Source organism: Sinohyriopsis cumingii, chromosome 16 (genome assembly GCF_028554795.1).
Source record: "Sinohyriopsis cumingii isolate HCF-2022 chromosome 16, ASM2855479v2, whole genome shotgun sequence".
Taxonomy (NCBI): domain Eukaryota; kingdom Metazoa; phylum Mollusca; class Bivalvia; order Unionida; family Unionidae; genus Sinohyriopsis; species Sinohyriopsis cumingii.
Window position 1 is genome coordinate 37,735,171 of NC_142976.1, and position 24,020 is coordinate 37,759,190.

The 24,020-nt window shown below is 36.2% G+C and overlaps 1 protein-coding gene across 1 annotated transcript in view; it reads right to left on the reverse strand.

Moving 5' to 3' along the window:
• Positions 1–319: 319 nt before the first annotated feature.
• The window catches only part of LOC149780230 (tubulin alpha chain, testis-specific), a 55,240-nt gene continuing 31,539 nt past the window's right edge, over positions 320–24,020 (reverse strand). Inside the window, exons 2-5 of the mRNA XM_089937012.1 lie at positions 18,690–18,912; positions 12,630–12,778; positions 4,545–4,697; positions 320–1,255 (exon numbers count right to left, since the gene is read on the reverse strand). Of these exons, the coding sequence (XP_089793138.1) occupies positions 425–1,255; positions 4,545–4,697; positions 12,630–12,778; positions 18,690–18,912 (1,356 nt within the window). The 3' untranslated portion in view covers positions 320–424. The remainder of the gene's footprint in view (positions 1,256–4,544; positions 4,698–12,629; positions 12,779–18,689; positions 18,913–24,020) is intronic.

The following is a 24,020-nucleotide window of genomic DNA, read 5'->3' on the forward strand; positions in this document are numbered from 1 at the left end:
ATTTGTGATTCTGGTTGTCATCACCATATTTTGATGCAATGTAAGCAACTATCTACTTTCATGTGAAACTGTTTGGACAAACCCCAACAGGATAGGTCACATCATTTTTCTCGTCACCGACTCTCTGCCATTGAATGCGCACGTGTGCTTGCATCATGATTGGTAAGTGATATTGTTTTGTCTTGATGTGCACTATTGCAATTTCATTAAACTTCTGGGGTTCAAAAGTTGTACTTGAAGCAATGTGCTCACAATATTATAGGTTAGACACAAAAGATTTATGCCACATTTGAGATGGTCATAAAAAAAATGGGACAAATTATGCAATTAATTAAAATTTTAATACAAATGAAATGCATCTGTCAAATGAAAGAAGAGTCATTGTCAACTGACTTGCCATTTAGGTTTTAAAAGTATCATTTTCCTAGTACTCATCACCACCTTCCTCTTCTGCCTCACCCTCCACGGAGTCAACACCTACTTCCTCATAATCCTTCTCGAGTGCAGCCAAATCTTCACGAGCCTCAGAAAATTCTCCTTCTTCCATACCCTCACCCACATACCAGTGGACAAAGGCACGTTTCGCATACATCAAGTCAAACTTGTGATCCAGACGAGCCCAGGCTTCTGCAATGGCAGTAGTATTACTCAACATGCAGACAGCTCTCTGAACCTTGGCCAAATCTCCACCAGGAACAACAGTGGGTGGCTGATAGTTAATTCCCACCTTGAAACCAGTTGGACACCAATCCACAAACTGGATGGTACGCTTAGTTTTGATGGTGGCAATGGCAGCATTAACATCCTTAGGCACAACATCACCCCTGTAAAGCATGCAACAAGCCATGTACTTGCCATGACGTGGGTCACATTTTACCATCTGGTTGGCTGGCTCAAAACATGCATTAGTTATCTCTGCCACAGACAGCTGCTCGTGGTATGCCTTTTCAGCCGAGATAACTGGGGCATATGTAACTAAAGGGAAGTGGATTCGTGGGTAAGGCACAAGATTAGTCTGGAACTCTGTGAGATCCACATTCAGAGCACCATCAAAACGAAGTGAAGCCGTTATCGAACTAACAATCTGTCCAATTAGACGATTAAGATTTGTGTATGTTGGTCGTTCAATATCCAGATTTCTTCGGCAAATGTCATAGATGGCTTCGTTGTCAACCATGAAGGCACAGTCTGAGTGCTCCAGAGTGGTATGTGTTGTAAGAATAGAATTGTAGGGTTCGACTACAGCTGTCGAGACCTGTAAAAAAGAATTAAAAAGTTTACATTTCCACAAAGACATCTTGTGCTATATATATATATATATATATATATATATATATATAAAAATATAAAATACACTAATGGAAGAACACAACATTCAAATAGTCATCTTCCCATGAACATGTTTGTTTATTTAGTACATGCAACATGTAACCTCAGGTTTTCAGAATGCAGGCTGCCTCTCCAGAATGTGTTCATTATTGTTTCTTACCAAGAGCCTAGGTATGTCTGTACAGTTTGTAACAATTTGGGTTCAATGTGAAGTGGGGTGTCGGTGAACAAGAGCTTATGCATTCACCTCCCACCCCAGTAATGTTTATCCAAGTCAACTCTGCACGTGATACATTGATCCATGCTCTTGTTATGTTTCAGCTGCATATAAAGTTAGCTTGAATGGTTCACAAGATATTTATGGTTGTAAATTGAGTGCCATCTTTATTTAAATAAAAAACGTGGTAACAACTCATTTTTAAAGAACAACAAATTTCAAGACGACGCAATCAAGAAATATTAAGTCTGAATACAATCTTCAAACATGGGGAGAGAACTATAATCTCAGACCTGCCAACCATGAAGAGTCCGTTTCAGTAAGGCAGTCGATTTTTTTTTTCTCCATAAGATTGACCAGTTTTCAGTATTGTTTAACAAAAGATCAATAACTGCTATTGTAGAACTGGAAAACGTATTTAAAAGTTCAACGCATTATGTTCAACTGAAAAGTTTGTAAAGTATATGCAGACTATTATTTAACATTAGTACAGTTGCACAAACTGTAGTTCCAAACCCTATGCAGTTCAATGGCTTGTTGCCATCTCTCAACCTGTCATAATTCTTGGAAACTATTTTCAGTTTCACATGATGATGGCAATCATCTCCCGCCACGAGACATACTCAAACTGGCATGCGATGTCCAATAAACGTGATCGTGTCCTTTCCCGCTTATATTCACAATAATCTGAATAATCCTTTTTATTCTTCTGTGTTGATTATTAACACTTTTCCATAAGCTTATTTTCCCTTTCTCTTAAACATGCATCGCTTTCTGGAGGCCATTTTGTTTTAAAAAGTTCTTTAATCAACAGTTTGATCATGCAGACTCGGCATGAACAAATAGGTGCAGTTTAAATGCGTCTGGGGTGCTGCTGTAAAGTTAGTCTGGTTCCCCGACTAATTTCACAAATTCTAAGATGAAACCTGGATCCAAATAAAACATGGATGAACCAATTATCCAGATTTTTCATCAACGATCATTTTTCCCATTTTTGCTACTATGCTGCAAGTTCGTATTTTAAGGGTTATTTTCTTAAGACTTGCAGCAAAATCATAAGAGTTGGCAGGTCTGTAATCTAATAAACCTGAACTTTATAACAGGACATGTTATGACACATAAGGAAACAGTTTCACGACGTCTCTAGCAGTTCTGGAGATATTTGTATTTGATTATGATTTTTAACGAAGCTTGAACAATTTTTCAGTCATATTGCTATGACGTCTCACCCAGTCACATTATCCCGACACCAGGCCGATAAGTCCTAACAATAACCTCCCAATGCTGAGCGCCTAGCAAGGCAGCTGTTAGTACCCTTTTTGTTAGTCTTTGGCATGACTGAGCTGGTGATCGAACACACGACCTCCCACTTCCGAGGCATATGCTCTAACCACTAGGCCAATGGAGATATTAAATGGTCATACTGATGGAGCATGGGATGGATAGAAGCTTTATAGATAAAAGTAGATCACCCTGGTGGTTAAAGCATCTGCCTCGGGTGCAGGTTTGAACCCTGACCAAGTCATACCCAAGACTTGTAAAAATGAAGTAGCAGCTGCTGTGCTTGGTGCTCAGCACTGAGGTTAGTGTTGGGACTGGTCAGCCTGGCGTCATGATGTGACTGGGTGGCACATGATGCTACGTGTTATGTGGCATGTTGCCCCAGTGCAAGACTTCACTATGAACTGCCACATCACAGACATTGTAGCAAATAAAAACTTGTTAAAGCCATGTTAAAAATCCAAATCACACTCGCCCACAGAACACAGTACACAAGATTTGTGGAATGAGCCCCATGAAAAGATTGACCTTCTAGGAATTAAGACAAGAACATTTCTTCCTTTCAAATGCCAAATTTTGAAACAAGCTATGATATTTAAGTTGCAGGTTAATCTTAGATTGATACCATGTCCATTTCATACAAACTAGACATCACAAGAAGTCTTTCTGTGAAAATCTTATGATATGGTGACCATTTATTCTTGAGTTGTGACGAGATTTTCAAGATGGCCACTGCATGGGAGATTCACCATTTTCATTTATGACCAACTGGACACTGCAAATGATCTTCTGGTTAAAGTCTCGTGTCAATATTAGAGTCTGTTCCAGACGAGTAGTAATGACAAGATTTTCAAGATGGCTGCTGTGGTGGCCATACTGGACATCAGATTGGCACCATTTTTTTTTTACTCTGTACCAACTTTATATCACAAGTCTTGGGCAAAATCCCTAATTAAGATGACCATCCATTCAAGTCAAGTAGTGACACGATTTTTCAAATGGACATTAGATCAGTCCATTTTCGTTTAGGCCCAACCAAATCTTGCAAGCAGTTTTTCGATAAAAAATAAAAAAAGGTCAATAAAACTTTCCATCCAGCTTAGTTGGATTTTTAAGACACTGTGACCCCCATATTGGATGTCTGGTCGGCAGATATTTTCAGAACCAACTAAACCCTGGGATGAATGCACATGTAAATGTTTCATGACAAGCTTGGAAGCAGTTTAGTAACAATATAGATAACTTATTTCTCTCCTGCTGGGTTTTCTCTTCTTTTATCCAGTATATTGCACATACCTTTTTTTAAAAAAAAGAAAAGAAGGGGCAACAGTTACTCCAGCTTCAAGTCAAGAACATACATTTTATGCAGCTTTTGGAACAATAGATTTTGTCACAAAAAACCAACTACACTACATGAACATAGTGCCCTAGAAAAAGGAACATAGAAGTATGACCAAGATACTGTAAAAGGCTTCAGATGGACGAGGGCAACACAATAACACCATCACTCGGAACAACAAGGGATTTTTCTTTTTTTTCTTTTTTCTTTACTAAACTGGATCAAGCATTGATGTTGTAATTTAAACCAAACAAATAAAATTTGAAATCAACACGGCAGCGATGGACTCTGGCTGATTTGGGTATAGGATAAAACCACAAGAACTTCTGTACTCCAGTAGCAACACGGAAGCTAAAACTGGCACATAAAAATACTCACCTGTGGAGCTGGATAGATGGCAAACTCCAGTTTGGATTTCTTGCCATAGTCTACAGACAGTCTTTCCATCAGCAGCGAGGCAAATCCTGATCCAGTCCCACCACCAAAGCTATGGAAAATGAGGAATCCTTGAAGTCCAGTGCACTGATCTGACTGAAAGTGCAAATATTACGTATTAACAGATTTTTAAATTTAAAAATGCATTAGTTTAATATAAATTAAAGAGCATTTTAAAAAATATATATACAAAGTTGTGATAAGCAACCACAATCACACATTTAAACTGAAGCGGGAACGTTGCGTCTGAACAGTTTCTCAATGTCCAATAATGCTTGCTTCACTGATTTTCTTTCTTGCATACCAAATCTGATTAGAAATATGCAGCTCAAAGACACACAATGCAATTATAAGAAAGATAGTGAAACAAGCTCTCTTCATGATTAATATTTCTCTGTCCAGGCTCTACTGGGGCATGGTTATTGATCAATGTGTCTGATGACCTTAAGTTTTGGGGAAGATGTGTGACTTTGAATGAAACTTCTGGGCTTAAACTTCCATTAGTCCACTAGCGCCAGTTTCTGTTCTAGTATGCACATAATCCTTTGGCATTTTTTTGATTGGAACAACAACAAAAAAGTGAGGGAAAAAAAAGAAAAGAAGAAAAAAAAAGTGCATTTGATTGACAAGTAAATGTGGTCTCAAGCTACCATACATGTGACAACTACTTCCCACATTTTATATCCCTTCTTATTTCTTATTGTTACCTCGTATATGCAAATAAAACTCTTTACTAAATAACATATTTATTCCGAAATAGATTTTTTGGGGCACATATGCTCTGTGATAGGTTTCTTCATTCCTTCTTTTAATTTAATGATGGTAATCAATGATTATATATATGGTACAGTAATGCCAGGTCAAGTTGAATCGTCTAAGTTTTAATTTGCTTGTCGAGAAAAAATCTACAGCATTCAGCGATCATTCCTGGGATTTAGGAAGCAGTTCACTAACAAGCAAAGCATGTAAAGTCCATCAAAAATAAATTTCTGAACTCTTGGTTGATGGAAATGTACTTTGTGAAGCACGTCATGGAAAGAGAGAGAGAGAGAATTTAATTCCTGAATGTGTGAAATCGACGGTCGCATTATACATCGCTTATCTTACATTGCAAAGTATGATCATAGGGTTTTAGTATTAAAATGTCATTATCTAAATAAAGCTTCTTACAAAACTATTATTTGGAAAATAATATACATCATATAAAATTTGCTTAATACCTGATGTTTCTATTAAAAAAATAGAGACTGTAGGAAAGTAGATATTTTACATTTGATAATGCATTTATTTCAGGTGACAACAGTTAGACCTATGCACCAACGGTGATGAGCAATGCAAAGACCATGGAAATAGTGAAAAAGTCCTGTAATAATTTATTTTGTAATATTATGGCTGTATTGCCTGTTGTCAATAAAGTAATAGCTATCCCATCTTTTTCACTTTTCACTGCCTATTACTTTAATAATACTGGAAAAATATTCACTACTTATTCTGGTGACAACTTTTTAAAAGCCATCTCTGTAATGTGTATGCTGAAGTTCAAAAGACACGCGAGGCCGCATTGGCTGGTTGGCTGCTTCAATTGGGATGACTGCATGCATGGTCTTGACAATTTGTTGTGAGCAGACAATCAGCAGTAGTTAATAGCAAGCATGTTTTTAAGACTACCCTGTCTTTCAATTAATCCCCAATTCAAGTGTTTATTCCTTAATTTCCACTATTTAATTCTGATTAAAATTCAAGCCATGTCAAGATGACATGATTAAATTGATGTTTTGAAAATTTGTTTACATCAGCACAGATTATTTCTGCTGATACTGATTATACAGATTGTTCCAATTATTGGCCCGATGAGTATGGCCGATTAATCAGCACAGCTATAGACTTTTCCACACACACAAAAATAGTAATTAGTGCAAGAATAAAGTTTTGGCATTCCTTGTTGAAAGTTTCATGTAGTCTGATGCTTAGATTTTTTGGCCTCTGATGTCAACCGAGTTGCAGTGTCTTGGAAGTTTTTAAGCCATAAATCCCACAGCAACTTTTGACAGGTCTAGATGATTTTCTGTTTTCAACATAAAGTTTGGTGAATCACTTGCACTATTTCCAACTTCATAAACATTTCAAAGATTTTTTAACTAGGGAGTCTCAAAGTGGTACCAGTGAATGGTATCACTGGATGATCCATCTGACATAGGACCAGAAATGGCAGAATCTCTCGTGCCATCATGAAGAAAAAGTTCAGCTGGGCCAAAATAAGAGGATTTTGAGTTGCCTGCTGCAGTTTGATAGAACTTGTTGGTGGGCTCGGTAATTGTCTTGGATTTTGATGCTCTGCTGTATGCAATGATATGCAGCATCAGCTGTATGGCCCTTTCAGTAGGTTCCACATTCTGCAACCATCAATACATGCATATTTTCAGTGGGAGCAACGAGCTGTGTGATTTCCAAGAAATCTTCTCTTTGTGCAGGTGCATGATGAAATGAGGTGTACAAACTACTTGAAAAGTTTTCTAGATACCATTCAGTGGCAATGAATGCATCCTCATCTCAACAAATTGTGAAAAACATGTATGTCACAACTTCCAGTCTGGAGCAAGCTCTTCTGCAAATTTAACTCAAGATCTTCTAGCACAGAAAATACTTCCAATCAACACTTGGTCCATTGAAACCGGCAAGACTTGTCACACAATTATAAAAAGAAGGATTCCAATGATACATGGATATCTTCTGCAGTAGCTTGACCAAAGAACTGTCCCATATTCTCATGTAAACATGCTTTAGAGGTTCTTGGAAGTTATGGTTTAAGGATTCATGAAAACAAAATTTGCTCTTTCATTTTTCTTGAAGAAAAAAAATATAAATGAATAAGGAGCAATTTGAAAGGTTGACAAATATGCAGCCTTTCTCTTCTCCCCAATGTATTCCTTAGCAATTTTGACGTGTCCTGTTATGAAGTTAAATAGGACAGTTGTTTCTATTTGTTGACAAGATGAATATGCTTTCTCCATTTTTGTGTGACTTGCCAAAGCTGACTCTTCCATGGATATGATTTTCTGCACATGGTATGAAATGCCTTGTTCTTGGAAGTCCCACAGGGCTCGAAATTAGCGGTAGTCCGCTAGCCCAAGGCTAGCAGATTTCCTGTTAGACTAGTAACTTTCACAATGTTAATAGTCCGATGGGCTAGTAAGTTTTGGTTTTCAATAGTCGGCGTTTGTTTATGCCATTTCATAATAAAGACTTGACTTGGCAGATGTTTTCTGGAATCAAAGCAGTAGCCATTGTAAACACAGTCATAAAATATTAGCATGAGAAGATGAAGTCAATTTCTGCCTCGGAAAGGTGCGTTTCTATAACAAGAATCTAGCGATTTTATGCATTTCACTTAAAAGCGCAAATTATGGTCACGTCATTAACAACACAAGTTTGGTAATCGATCCTAATTAATCTGATAACAAATTAAATGAAAAGATGACGTGGTATCACACTTTATTCACTCGACCACAGTAACAAACTACAGAGCGGTATACCACACAAAAGAACATGGCAAAAACTATTCAAAGAAATTAGTTTGCACGTTTTTTTTGTTTAAGGTTCTTTTTCTTGCTCGCTACCCAAACGCTTTAACAGTCACAAACAGGAAACTACATATTTTACATTTCCATCGAAATAATTAGATCAATTTATTACGATTATGTTACTGACACATCCTTTCCATACAACTACTTTTTCTATGTGATAAGAATAGTTTTTAAAAAAATATTTTTCCCATACAAGAATGAACAAATAATGAATACACGTGGAGATATCCAAGCAGAATGCCGTACATTTGTTGGAATTAAAATCTCTGAGCGTGGGCATCTAAAATTTGAAAATTTTCCGCCTTATTAATAATTTCAACAATACATCGAGGTTTGATTAATTAGGAACCATTACCAAACTTGCTACTTATGTTACCATAGTTGGAGCTGTTAAATACAACGCGCCGAGTGTCAGATGGCTAGTTTGATGGGAACACACATTTTCCAAGCTGGAACTAACACTATCTTCTAATGCTAATATTTTATAACAGTGTTTACAATAGCCACTGCTTTGATCATGCAGAACATCCGCTGATGTTAAGTATTTTTGTTAGGGAGAGGCCATTTAATTGTGGGAGGGGTCAAAGACGTGCTTTGAAACGTGTTTCTTGCCATGACTTTCTTATAGAAAGGACACAGTCCCATTCCTTTTCTTTAAATAATTCGCGTCAGCTATACCATAACATCTCCTATTTCAAAACAAGGCACAATTCCCTCCTTATAAGACAGGCAAAATGTGGCATTTGATAGAAGGTGTTCAGCCACCAGGGGAAAATAGAGCAAAAGTTGAATGAGAATGATGAGGAATAATTCTTATGGTAGGGAAAAGCATAATGGAAAATTTCAGAAGAAATGGACAAAAGACAGGGAATGGCTGAATTATGACAAGGAAAGAAACGTTATGTGGTGTTAACTGGTGTACGCAATTCATGAAAATAAACACACAGAAAACATTCAGTTTTGTTGGGGGTCGTTCGAACTTTAAAACTGAATCGTTAAATGTACATGAAAGCTGTGTGACATTGTTTTATGAACAGGGCTTGTATATTTCTCTATATACTAGTCCTTCTGGCTACAAAGAAATTTGTGTTGACTTCGAGCCCTGTCCCATCTTGTTCAAGTGATAAACAATACTTATTGTTTGTTGCCCATGCATCATTGAAACCAAGGCATGATACAACGATCAGTTATTTTTCATACAATATTGATTAGAAATGTCGACAATCTTGCAGCTGTGCTACAAAACACAATGACAAACTGTTCAGTGTAAAAAAATGATCTTTATGTGCAGAAACATGGTCTTGAAGAACTTGCACACAATGCATAAGAACGTTGCTCAAAGCCAATCAACTAGTGTCATTTCCCTTTCCGTTTCGAGTAAATGTTATGTTCACAATCAAGAAAGTGCAATTGAAATGACAATTTTTGTTGTTGCTTGAATTCTTATTTTGAAGAAATGCAATTATTTGTATGTTAAAAATCAAGCATTTCCAAGGGCAAGGACCATACAGACCCTGTACAAACTGTATCAAGCTTCATAATGAATATTAATGGGTTTAAAAAATATAGTAAAAGCAATAACAACAACAATAAACAATTTAAAAACCAAACAGAGACAAGAAAATACTGAAGAAAAAAGCCCCCCCCCCCCCCCCCCCGAAAACGTATCCAAAAAGAGTCGAGGAAAGTGGACATTACACAAGATGCCATTCTAAAGACCCTAAAAGGTTATACAAATTGCCTCGTAGTTTTGCAACTTGTTTAATCGCAAGTTGGCTCTTTGGGAAAACTCCCATCAGCAAATCAGCCAACCCCAAGGCTGTCAATTTTCTGCAAGTCGGAGTAAGGTGTAATGAAATATCATATACCGACACTGGTTATGTTGGAAAACGTGCATCAAAAAGTTCACAATTGTAATGGACACTGATGCAGCCAATGTATGCATTAGGTTAAAGTGGAAAGTTTATTAAGTACACTTGGACCTTGATTACCACCAGTAGCATCAGGGGATGCTGCTAGAGGGCACTGGCAATTAAGATTAAAGTATTTTCAAAATGTCAAACTCATTACACCAGGTACTTTCTCCGCTTTAATATGTAAAAAGATGACATTATTACAGCCGAATGCATTCATGGTTGAAAATGTCTATATTTAGCGTATACGACACTGGACCATTTCTACAACTTATTCAGCGGGACAAAATTAAAAACGCATTTTTCAAAACGCTGAAAAACTAAATAAACGAACATATACGCTCACCTACGCCTCTTTTTAAATACTTTGGAGTTCTGTTTAAGAGAATAATGATAAAATGTGAGCGAATATTTGCGGAAAACCCACAAATTACGTCCTTTTCAGGTGTGTGAATGCTTCCTGTGAATTTATTTGAAAAGATATATAAAGACAGGGCTCATTTTTTGAATCTGCACTCAAATTAAGCAGAAAATAATAAATTTTAAAAGCAACATATAATTTCAACTTGTTTTACAACTCAAAAATATAGTATTTCATGCAAAAATGTTGGGTGCGTGTGTGTGATAAAAAGGCACGTGGGTGGGGTGGGGGTGGGGGTTTGTGTTCTGAATTACCTGGAATATAGAGAAAGTCGATTTATTCTTAAAGATGAATGTTCACAAAACATTTCTATATAAAATATATGCAAGAAATATGCAAATTTCAGGAATTTTTAAAATTTGCAAAAGACCAATATTAAAAATGGTGGACAGCATGCGTTTGAATGCTTCCCGTGAATTTATGTGAAAAGACATCATAAAGATGGGTTCATTTTTTAAACTCTGGACACTCAAATTATGCAGAAAACATTCCATTTTTATATATTCTATAATTATGAGAAAAAAAATCATCCTCTGTTGCTACCACCAGCAGTTACACAAATTGCAGTTCCAAACCGCACAGAAAGTGATGGCTTCTTGCCATGTCTCAACTTAATGTACTCCTACCCCACTCCATTTATGTCACCAAGGCAAACTCTTCTTGCACCACAATATATACCCGTGTCAAAACAGGTTATCCAATAATTGTAATTGTTGCCTTTCCTGCCTCCACTAGTGAATATTCATTTTTATTCTTCTGTGCCAACAACTTAAACATTTTTGTAAGCTTCTTGTCCCTTTTTTTATATATAAAAAATGCGTCATTCTTGGATGCCATGTTTAGAAAATTCTATATGCAACAGTCTGATCATGCCCATATCTGCATTCAAAATTATGTGCAATTAAAGTGTCCGAGGTACTCCTGTAAATTTAGGTTTCCCAACTACCTCAGTCGATTTCAATATGAAACACAGATCCTAATAAGGTATGAACAAGTCATATGAGGATTTTTTTTATCCTAATGCATTTTTGCAAGTTTTACCACAGTTCTGCAAGTCTGTATTGTATGGCTAATTTCAGCAAGACTCGCAATCAGATTGCAAGAATTGGCAGGTCTGCATCAGCTACCTGCATATGTCAAAAGATGGAGATAAAAATAACTGATGACCATTTTATCATGTTCGCATTCTTCATGTATTCAGTCCCATTTTCCTAGTATGTAACTATGTTTGTGAGGAACTTCGATCCCTCCATGTCCAATGGTGCAATGTTCCTTCCCCTGCCCCCATCAAATTACCAAATATATTTTGTAATGCAAAGAACAGCAACACACTTGATGATCTTGCTAAAAATTAGAAGTACATTTCCACTGTCCTTCAATGCCAATATTGTGCAACAGAAGACAAGTAAAATTTAGGTAAATGACTTGACAGCCATCTCCCTTGGATATCGTTTCTCTGATGTTATTATTTGAAACAAGAGTACCAAAGTCAATTCCTCCGTCAACAAAAGGAAATTTTTAAAAATAAAATAAGGATTATTTAGATCTTAAAAAAGGACCACAGAAAGCAACATTCCTAGAGTTGTTCCTCTATATGATCTGTGCATATTAGCATCATTTTAACTCTCCCATCCTACAATGTTCTCAATACAATTTTTAACTGCCATGTTCTATTTAAGCGATGTGGAACTTTGGAGCTGGGTTCATAAAGAATTCTGAAGGATAAATTAAAAGACTTTTCCCAAACTTTCAAAGACCACAACCACAGATTTCCAAGCTTTATTTTTGCCAACATTTTGTATACAAACTATATGTTGTTTAATGATGAAATTCAAACTATAATTAATCAAAAAAAAAATAATAAAAAAAAAAAACCCAGGAAAACTCGACTACATCCGCATCTAACAACCTTGGATAATTTTATTTTGTGATTATGGAAAGAAATTAAAATGCAAAGGTTTATTTCAATTTTCAAAGACTTCAGGGCAATCTGCTTGATTTTCCCAAACTTTCAAGGCCTTGAAAATGCTACCTCATTTTCCCCAAACTGTCAAAGACCACAAGAACCCTGTGGAGAAATGGGCCAAGACTTGCATAACATGCCACTTACCAGTTTTCTTATTCTATCAAGGACCAAGTCAACTATTTCCTTTCCAATTGTGTAATGGCCTCTTGCGTAGTTGTTGGCAGCATCTTCCTTTCCTGTAATTAGCTGTTCTGGGTGAAACAACTGGCGGTATGTTCCAGTCCTAACCTCATCTGTGCAAAGATAAAATACATAAACAATGAGAATAAGGTACAAACTTTTTAATTTTAACCTATTATGCAACAGCACAAAACTGTGAAACCTGCAAATTCTGACAATCCCAACTCCATAGTCATCTGAACTATTTGGAAGAAAAAATGGTTTCTGACACAACTTTTTCCACAATAGCTGTCTAAATGCTCAAAACAAATGCTACATTTACACCAGCTGAAATCATTAGTGATCCAGGGTCTGGTACTCGACATTAAAAAGGATACCAACTATCTATTTCTTCTTTTAGAACAATTCATTGCAGTCAAAACTGTGTGATCTTCATCCAGTATTTAAGATATAGTTTAAATATTTGTAAAATAATATAAAAAACCCACCTTAAAAAAGGACTCGTTCATTCAAAGAAATGCCACGCCCAAATTTTCAGAATTATTGAAATTATCACATCTGTTGGTTGAAAAAAGAGCTTCGCCCTGCAAAATATCGAGTGTGTGCTAAGCACAAGCTTACATATTCATTGGGTGGGGGTGGGGGAAAAATGAGTAATAGAAATGTACGCCTTGTAAGAAGGCATGTGCATTTGTAGGAGGAGGTTGAAAATGTACATCAAATAATAAGGGGGCCAACAGCTAGGCATCCTTGTATCTTCATATATATTTATTCTTGAATTGCCTCTTTCTATCGCTAGGGTTCACTCCAATATAAACTTGCAGCGAGATGTTTCTTGCCCCCATGTGATTTTTTTCTTCCGCTCTGGTGGGATATCTAGTTCAAAATAGGGGCAGAGATCCTGTGATAAACACCCACCAATCTTGTCCTTTCTTCTTTTTATATGTTGTCCTCCTTAATTTACCTTTTTAAAAAAGAGGTGGTGGCTGTCTATCACATATCTAGTGTAGTCTGCAGGTGTGAACACCAAAATGGTTTCCTGTTCTAAGGAGTACTTTCATAATATTTGCCATTGCTCCAAAGGCACAGAATTAAGGGGAATTTCAGAAAGACTTGTGATGATATTGTAAAGGGCTGGCAAATATGCTAGTCTTTTGAACAGAAGTTTCATTTGATATGAAACAGTGCAATGTAAGCAGAGGCAAACCTGCCCAGTTTTCAGTAAGGTGCAACAAAATAGCATATACTTTCAAGTTATATTTTGTACCTTTTAATTTTTTGTACACCACTGAGCCATAAAAGAAAATAATTAAATCTATCACATTTTTGGGTATCCTATTATTTTTCATACATAAAATGATCTAATGTGAAGATTTACTTTTACCAAAGTGATAAAAAAAAGTACTGCCCTTTAATTTTACAAATAAGAGATAAAAATCATAGTTTTGTAGCATTTTATATTTATCTATTATTTTATTTCATTTTGTTAAAACTGAAGACAGGTTCCCATTTCAAACGGCTTCAAAAATATACCAAAGTTTGATTTAGGTACATCAAATGACTAGGGTATTGTTTTGCTAAGCAAATTATGAATAGTGACCAACTTTGGGTATATGTGCTTAAATGAGGCATTGAATAGCGAAACAGGAGATTCATACAATGTAATAAACATCATTTATAATCATGCATGTAGGTTACTGACAATATCTTTCATCTGTGTATTTCACTACATATTTGTTTGTTTTTTTATGTGGATCACATTTCAAACAGCTTCAGAAAAATACTGATGTATCACTTAAATATGCAAATGACTAGTATATTCTTTGCAGAGTATATTTGGCATAATCCCATATGAGAAATATAAATATTTGTTTCCTCAATGAAAAACAAACCTGAATTATGTTATCCTCGCATAAACGTTTTAACTGAGGCATATAATAATGAAGAAAAAAAAAAAAAAAAAAATAAATTCACCAATTATAAGTGTAGAAAGTCCATTACTCAGCTTATTCGAAAAGGGCAACTGTTTTGTTAACTGAATTTATCGCATTGCCCTTCTTTTGTCTTTTGTACTGGCGAGAAAATATAATGACAAATGGTTTTGTTCTGTTGTTGTCATTACAATATATACCACTATTCATTAACAGCTGGGCAACATAGTTAATGAGCGCTCTTTATTATGTCAGCCAGTGTAACAAAGAAACATGAGCATTTTAAAACGAGTTCAGAAGCCATTCGAGTTTATTTATTCAGTAAAAATAATATCTCAGTACAGGATGAAGTGAAGACCACAGACCATTAGGCAATAAATCTTACTGTTTCAATATAGTAATGCAGTAAAAACTATAAAAACCCAGTTTTAATCATAGATACAGAAGTCATGGACTCAGAGTTCGATTTACATATAGGTAATATCTTCAAAGATCTTGACTGTTCATGCATGGACATGTGTTCATGATCAACTTTCTTCAAACCCCTGCCAAAGGGATAGACTTTTATCTGCCACCACCTAAATGCACTGAACTACCAAACAAAAGACAGGAAATTTGGACCAGGACATCCCAGAAAAGACAAAAGTGAAGCCCATCACCTGTCTGTTACTGCAATTACTGAGATCACAAATGAAAAAGATGCTGCTGAACAGCACAAATCAAATGCTGATGATGCAGCAGATAATGCCATCATACCAAAAGATACTAATGAAATGAAGCCCATTATTGCTGAAAAATTTCCTGAGCATGCAGCAGACAAGCTGGACTACAGTAAAGATACGAGGGACATAAGCCAGTTTCTGATAGTGCAAAGTCACCAATAAGAGGAAAGTCAAAGAAACGGGACATTAACGATAAAATAACTGTTGAGGCATAACTATACGGAATTAGGCCCATAGCTGCAAAGTACCACCTTACACCAAGTACTTTATCAAGCTGGATGTAACAATTGAGATGTTGCAAGATTATGCTACAGCAGTTAACCCTTTACCTCATGCAAGCGTCTTTGGACGCCTCTACTCCATTCGCATGGAAGTGCCTTTTGACGCCTGCTGTAAACATCAGCTATTTTGAGCTGGTTTTCAGGGCTCCACCTTCGAGGAAACCCCCCCATTTAGATACTACATTCATTTCTGCGAATGACCATTACATCAGATCACATGGTTGCTATGTATGCACTGGTCAATATCTGCTATTTAAAGTAAATAGGTCGTAATCTCCACTCTTCAAAATGGCGGTCGCGGATTTCATTCAGTACGTCAAGTTTTCAAGATTAGAATAACAACTATGAAAGATTCATTAACTTGGGTAAAGGCTCTGATATTGATGTAGGCAGCAATTAGTTTTTATAAATTATCAAATTCAGATGACTTAGCGATGTAGACGCAGACGAAAACCTTGTAAATTTCGACTATCGGAAATGGCAGCTACGGTTGGTCACGCGGCCTCATTGACATGACGGTGAATGAGCTCTCTCAAGATTTTAAAGCACATAAAAAAAATTTATTCCGTGAAAAATAATTACGCAGCTATAACAATCGGACTTGCTCTTAAATTTTTCCATATATAATAGATGTGTACCAAAAATGTAAAATGGTTAAAACTGCTGTTAAACCTAACATGCACTACATTGCTTAACAGTTCATTCACAGGCAGGCCTATGCGAATGCTGTCGACTAGGTAACAGGTGTTCTATTTACAGCACGCTGCACTTTGTCACTATGCTCTATGAGGTAAAGGGTTTTTCAGGAGGAAAATTAGTTTTAGGGCTCAAGGAGATGGGTTGATAGCTTTGTCAAGTGAAACGGACCTGTGCAGAGATGCAGAACTACAATATCTCGAAAACTACCTCGAGACCTAGAGGGAAAAAAGTGACGGCTCTACCAGATATGTAAGAAGGCTGTGGGAGGACGTGGAATCTGATGAACATTTAATTGGAAATATGGATGAAACACCAATGTATTTAGACTTGGTTCCAGGGAAGACAATTGATAAGTCGGGACAAGAGATGTGCGTATTAGAGGTACCAGCAGTGACAAGCATCATTAACTTGTATAACCAGAGGTCTCACTAGGATTTTAAAATTAGGAGTTCAGGACTCCCTTTTAGTAAAAATAGGATTCCCACCATCAAAAGTTGCAGTCCCTTCTTTCCTACAAAATCGACACAGATGAGAGTGCATCTATTTTTAGATGGAGAGGTTTTTGTAATATACTCACTCGCTATAATATAGCTTCATTACAACAGTTCATTGACAGGATCGCAAATTTATGGTTTATTTATTTGTATACGTACTTGTAGTAATTTCAGGCAAATAAATAGTACCTGATTTGCTGTCCCCCCCCCCCCCAACATATTTTCACAAATATGTGTCAAGTCAGATTGAACTTTTTAAGACTCTCAATTTTCCCCTTCAACTTTAACATTATAATGGTGGCTGTAAGCCATTGTTAACAAATTATATAATCAACAGTTTGATCATAGAGACACTTGGCATAAAAAAATGTATGCCGCTAAATAAAGCATCTGTGGTAGTAATCTGAAGTTGGTCTGGTTCTGGTTCCATTAACAGGCGTTCACCAGTTATTATGTACCTTTTGAGAAAGTGACATGCAAGGTGAAGGTGCTTGCATTTGAAACATGCACAGTGGAGAGAATGTTGGCATACCTCTATGCTACTTTGATGTAATGTGGTTGATATTTCTTTGGATATTGTACTTGTGGAAATTGTACATGATCTAAGCAATGCCATATTGCTAACTACAATGACTGAACCTTAAGCTAAAAAAAACACACTCTGAATTAGTTTAAAGTACTTTAACACCTGTTATAATTGGGAAAAATTGATTTTGCCCAACTAGACAATACCAGCTTCTGAAAGTGAATTACCCAATGTATAAAATGTAAAAAAATGTTATAGGCTTCTAATTTAAGTGAAGCTAGCAGTTTCTGAAAGGTGCACATCTGGAGCAAGGCTGAGCTTTATACTCTATAACCCATATTACACCCATTAATCATACACCAAAATAAAGGGAATTAAAGGTTTACCGAACAATACCGAAGATGTATATAAGATCTTTTTTTAAATAGCCAGTATCACCAATGAGGAAACCAGGGAAAATTCTTTTTCTTTAAAATTCTAACCCTATGCAAAATATGAAACTGTAGAGCACCACCTATTCTCCTATACTGGTATCTTGAAATAAATTGCATATTTTTTCTTCATTTTTTTAAACAAGTGATCTCGTATAAAAGGTAAAAATCCACAATACTGTTCTGCAACCTCTAAATATTCCAGCAAAAACTTGCAAATGAACTCCTCTGATTACACATTTTTTGGTAATCAAGTAGCAGCTGACAATTCAGTTTTGAAAAATATTTTTAAAAATTCAAAGGCTTTTTCCCCAAACAAGAATTTACACGCTTTCTCCTGATCCTACCCAATTTTTCCTGTAGTGTGGGAAATCTAATTATGGGTAAAAAATGCCATTTTTGTACTTCGTTTCAATATGGGAGATGATAGTTATCTGTGGGCTTGTGATTACCACAAGTTCATAACAGTATGCTGCAAAGTCAGAAGGATCCCATCTTACATTGCCTCACATCAAAGGGTATACATAAAACATGTATGCCTCCTCCCAGCAGACCCAAGCTTGCTGATCCTGGCATTAGTAGGAGGCCTTCTCCTTTTTTCTAATGGAATGGAAATCAATTTTCAATCTTACTTTCTGCTGGGATGGTGAGCAACTATGCATCTAACATTATTTTTCTTCTATCCTGTCGTTACACATCCTTTTACCTTAAACATTTGTCATTTTAATAGCGAATTAGCATCATTTGCACAAAATTACAAGTCCTTTATGCCAGGATGATTTCTATCCAATTTTTTCAAATTACATTTTGATCTAGCCGATTAAAAAAATAAAAAGGTGTTTTAAAATGGCAGTTGCACCTGAAGGCAAAAAAGAAACGTCTAGTGGGCGTATTTAGTCAAAGAACTGTTTTATTTTATTTACATGCCCAAACTTCTTACCAACTACAGTTGGCTCCAGATCTACAAATACTGCTCTTGGCACATGTTTTCCTGCACCAGTTTCACTGAAGAAAGTGTTGAAGGAATCGTCACCACCTCCGATGGTTTTGTCACTGGGCATCTGGCCATCAGGCTGGATACCATGCTCCAGGCAATACAGCTCCCAACAGGCATTTCCTATCTGGACGCCAGCTTGACCAACATGGATAGATATGCACTCACGCTGAAAAATAAATAATAAAGTACAATGTACAGAGTTCCCCCTTCTTTTTGAGACAGAATTTGTAAGTATTCTCCTGGAAATTTCTTTTTCTGAGTTCACTTACGGTCCACACCAAATGAAACTCAAGATATTCAGACTTTGAAGTGTGCATTTTTAAAATAAACACATTTTACTAACTTGAGGCTCAAATAACATCTGAATTAGTCAATGTGACCATGTGCTAAAACCATAGGATGTATCACCAGAAACGAGGAACTTCAAGAGAGATGTACAAGATCCAAATAAAGTCGACAATTGCCATTTATAGGCATGTGTAATCAAAATTCTAGAAAATACATACATGCCAACCCCTGGAGAGGAAAAAGTGTAATCCACAAACAACATGATAAAAATTAAATGATCATATATGTACAAAATGATTTGTTTATCCCTCTGGAATTTTAAAGAACCAATATTCCTTTCATAACCTGAAAAAAGAAGAGGAAATTTATATCAAACAGTTATTGGGTGTTTTAGCTGGGAAATACGATGAAAAAATTAACTCTATCCATTTGAAGTACATCGTCAGGTAGAGTGGAGTACCATCTTGATACTTCAGTTCTTCTAATTTATCAGCAGCTTTTCCTGCAACATGGTGCATCATACGACATCCTGATATGTACAATGATGGTGACATTTTTCAAAATGCATAATTCAACTCCTTTATGAATTCCAGTCAATACTAATGCAGTATCAGCTTAAAGCCCCATACAATTATTCCAACTCGAGTTTATTCAAAGTATTATCAAACAAATAAATTTTAAAAGATTCTCCAGTGGAATCTACTGTTAATTCTGGTAATGAAAGAAGAGCCCTTTTCATTGTCAAAGTCTCTTACACAGACTGTGTGCAACTTTTTTGTCACAATCACTATTCTTGTCTGTTGCAATACTAAACAGACCAATTTTCATGGCTTCTGCAATTCATGGGTTAAGTATCTTATGCTAAACACCTAACAATATTAGAGGATTTTGTTCTTGCACATGCATATTTTCTGCAAGTTTGGAATCGGGGAAACATCCATCTCAACAAAGGACCAATGTAGTATTCTACCGCTAGACACTGTCCGCGTTTTATTTCATGTGTACGTCATCAGATGCAGGCTGTTATGATTGTCAATTCCAATGCACCATCTTTCATAGACTAACTTGAATTCTGAACGATTTTTTTAAAACTGAATTCCTCTCACGATCAGCATTAGAGTGTGATAAAGTCCAAACATAAAATAAAGACGCCAGTTTTTGTTATAGCAGACGATTAATCCTTTGTGATTTTATCGTCTGGGAAATGTGCGATAAATAGATCATCAGCATCAGTAGCAACTGAAAGAGCATGGTTCCTTTATAAAAGAAATTTAGTAAAATGAACTACCGAAAGAATTAGACCAAAGTTCTCTCTGGTATTTGTCAACTTTGTCAAGTTCAGGCTGTGCCGCTGATAAAGCAGCAGCAAACTGATGGTTATTAGCTTTTTCATGCCATTTTATCTCATGGATGCCTTCATGCCCAACAGCAAAAACACAATTGCACAATTTGCAAGAGACAATGCATGCGCGGAGCAAATTTCCGTTTAGGCCCCAATTTCTCTTAACCCATTACCTCATGCATCTTTGGACGCCTCTACACCATTCGCATGGAAGTGCCATTTGACGCATCTACTCTAGTCGCATAGAAGCGCCTTTTGATGTCGGCTGTAAACATCAGCCATTTTGAGCTGGTTTTCGTAGCGCCACCTTCGGGGAAAAACCCCTTTAAATACTACATTCATTTCTGCGAATGACAATTACGTCAGATCATGTGGTAACTGTTTATGTACTGGTCAATATCTGCCATTTAAAGTAACTGGGTCGTAATCTCCACTCTCCAAAATGGTGTTTGCGGATTTCATTCAGTACTTACGAAGTTTTCACTATTAGAATAACAACTATGAAAGATTCAATAACGTTGGTAAAGGCTCTGATATTGATGTAGGCAGCAATTAGTTTTTATAAATTATCAAATTCAACCGACTTAGTGATGCAGACGCAGATGAAAAACTTGTACATTTTGAGTATAAGAAATGGCAGCTACAGTTGGTCATGCGACCTCATTGACACGACAGTGAACAAGATTGTAAAGCACATAAAAAATTCTTCTGTGGAAAACAATTACACAGCTATAACAATCAGACTTTACTATTAAATTTTTTTAGCATGTAATATATGTGCATCAAAAGTGTAAAATAGTTAATATTGCTGTTAAAAGTAACATACACTACATTGCTTAACAGTTCACAGGCAGGCCTATGCGTATGAGGTTGACTAGGCAACAGGTGTTCTATTTATAGCGCGCTGCACTTTGTAACTATGCTTTATGAGGTAACGGGTTAAAAGCATTTGTAAAAGTAATCTTGTACATATAGATTAAAATAGGCTTAAATGCTTGCTACCAGGACAATTGTACCAATTGGCTGTAGTTCTACTAATATTGCGACCAGCAGTACTGGACCGGTTTGGCAACTACCAATATCACGACTAGCACTTAACAGGAAATTGGTTATTAAAGATTTAAAATAATTGAGAATTGGAGAATTCTTATGTTTTTTGCTTGCGGCATGAACCTGTGAATTGCTGAAAAAGTCATGAAATTCACACCAAAATCCTGAGGGTTGGCAGCTATGTATATGCCGTACATATATTCCATTCTAAACAAGCATTACAAAGAAACTTTTAATTTTTTTTTCAATATGAAAACAATTGTTAGCAAAATATAACCATTCTGTCAGCCAAGTGCCACCATCTTATTTTTGTATGGAGAGGCTACCCCTCTTGATGGGGCTTCCATTCTTTTAACTCCATAATTTCATAGCTAAAAATGTTTACGTCATGAACTGTGTAAAGGAAACCATTCAGCTTTTCTTTTAAACCATACAGCATTGTACATGGTTCAGAAAATGTTCCTGAAAACATCCACAAAATGTATGGATCAGGTGGGTTTCATGCAGGAAGGTTTTATGTACGCATGTCAATATGGAATGAGAACTTATTAGTACTTGTCTTCGTTTCGTGGGGAATAGAGCCGATTCACAACATAAACACCATTCTGGCTCATCTTTAACTGGATATGTGCATCAGTTCTCCTCCTTCAGCAGCTGGTGTCGCTAGCAACTATATACTTGCAGACCTGCCAACCCCGACAAGTCCGTCTCTGCAAGGCAATTAATTTTTTTTCCTGTAAAGACTGACCAGTTTTCAGTAACGTATAACAAAACATCAAAAACTGCCATTGTAAAGCTGGAAAATGCAATATAAAGTTTGGTATGTTTCAAAAGTATGCGTAGACATTTATCACTAGTACAGCTGCATAAACGTCAGTTCCAAACCCTATGCAGCTCAATAACTTGTTGCTATCTCTCAACTGGACACAATTCTCGGAAAGAGTCTTTTTTGTTTTTGACACAACAGCAGCAATCACATCTCCCACCACGAGGCATACTAAAATTGGCATGTGATGTCCAATAAACATAATTGTATCCCTTCCTCCTTTTATTCACAAGATTCAGAATATTTGTTTTTATTTGCCCTGTGTTGATTACTTTTCACGAGGCTTAGTGTCCCTTTCCTCTTAAACATGCATCGCTTGCTGGACGCCATTTTATAAACATTTCTACGATTAACAGTTTCATCATGCTGTATAATCCTCTTCAACCTAAAAGCAAAAGCATTTGTAAAAAGTTACAATATGATTGGGATGGTCCATATTTTATCACTTGTAGATTGAATGATGTTCTCTCTAGAGCCCTGAAGGATCGCAGAGGTAAACCGAAAGTGGATCACTGACACCACTGCTGCCAACCTTCCAGGCTCACAATCAGTGAAAATAGGGATAAAAATGAGTTAATTCTGACGAATTTGTGAAGTGATCTTTGAGTCCGGGAATATTTGTTGGAACAAATGTTTAGCATGGTCTCCAGCTAATAAAGGTTCATTGTGTTCAACAAGAAAACTCACAATGTTTCAGCGTTGGTAGCTTGCAGGTCTTAATTTTCCCAACCTCTATGTGCATTTTGCTACCAATGTGCATGATGTATATTGGTGTTTGATGGCTGAACACATGGACAATTTTTGGTATATTCTGAACTAAACTTCACTTTTTGAAGAATACATTTTTTTTTCCTTGCTGGTGAAGAGTTTTCAATATGCGGTGCCAAATGCAGACCTGCCAACCCTGACGAGTCTATCTCAGTAAGGCAGTTGATTTTTTCCCTGCAAGACTGACCAGTTTTCAGTAAGGTGCAACAAAATATCAATAACTGCTATTGTAAAGCTGGAAACTAAAAGTTTGATGCATCGACGATAAACATGATGTTCGACTGAGAAGTTTGCAAATTACGCGTACTTTATTTACCTGAAGTACAGCTGCATAAACTCTAGTTCCAAACCCTATGCTGCTCAATGGCTTCTTGCTATCACTCAACTTTACATAATTCTTGAAAATTCATTACAATTTCACCATGACAGCAATCATATTTCCCGCCACAAGATTTACTCAAATTGGCATGTGATGTCCAATAAGCGTTATCGTGTCCTTTCCAGCTTTATTCACAAGAATCTAAATACTCCTTTTTATTCTTCTGTGTTGATATATTAACACTTTTCTAGAAGCTTATTTTCCCTTTTCGTCATGACCGTATTTCACGTTATTTTTCGTATCCTTTAATTTTTCGTACACCATCAAGCCATGAAAATAATTCTATATTTTTTCGTACACAAAATTTTATATTTTTTTGGTCATCCGATTATTTTTTGTACATAAAATGATCTTCTGTGAAGATTTACTTTTGCCAATGTGATAAAAAAGTACAGCCCTTTAAATTTTACAGCCTAGAATAAAAGATAAAATCATTGTTTTAGTTGCATTTGCATTTGTATTTTTTATTTATCCATTATTTTTATTTCATTTTGTTAAAACTGAAGACAGGTTCCCATTTCAAATGGATTCAAAAATATACCAAAGTTCGATTTAGATACATCAAATGACCAGGGTATTGTTTTGCTAAGCAAGTTATGAGTAATGACTAACTTTGGGCAT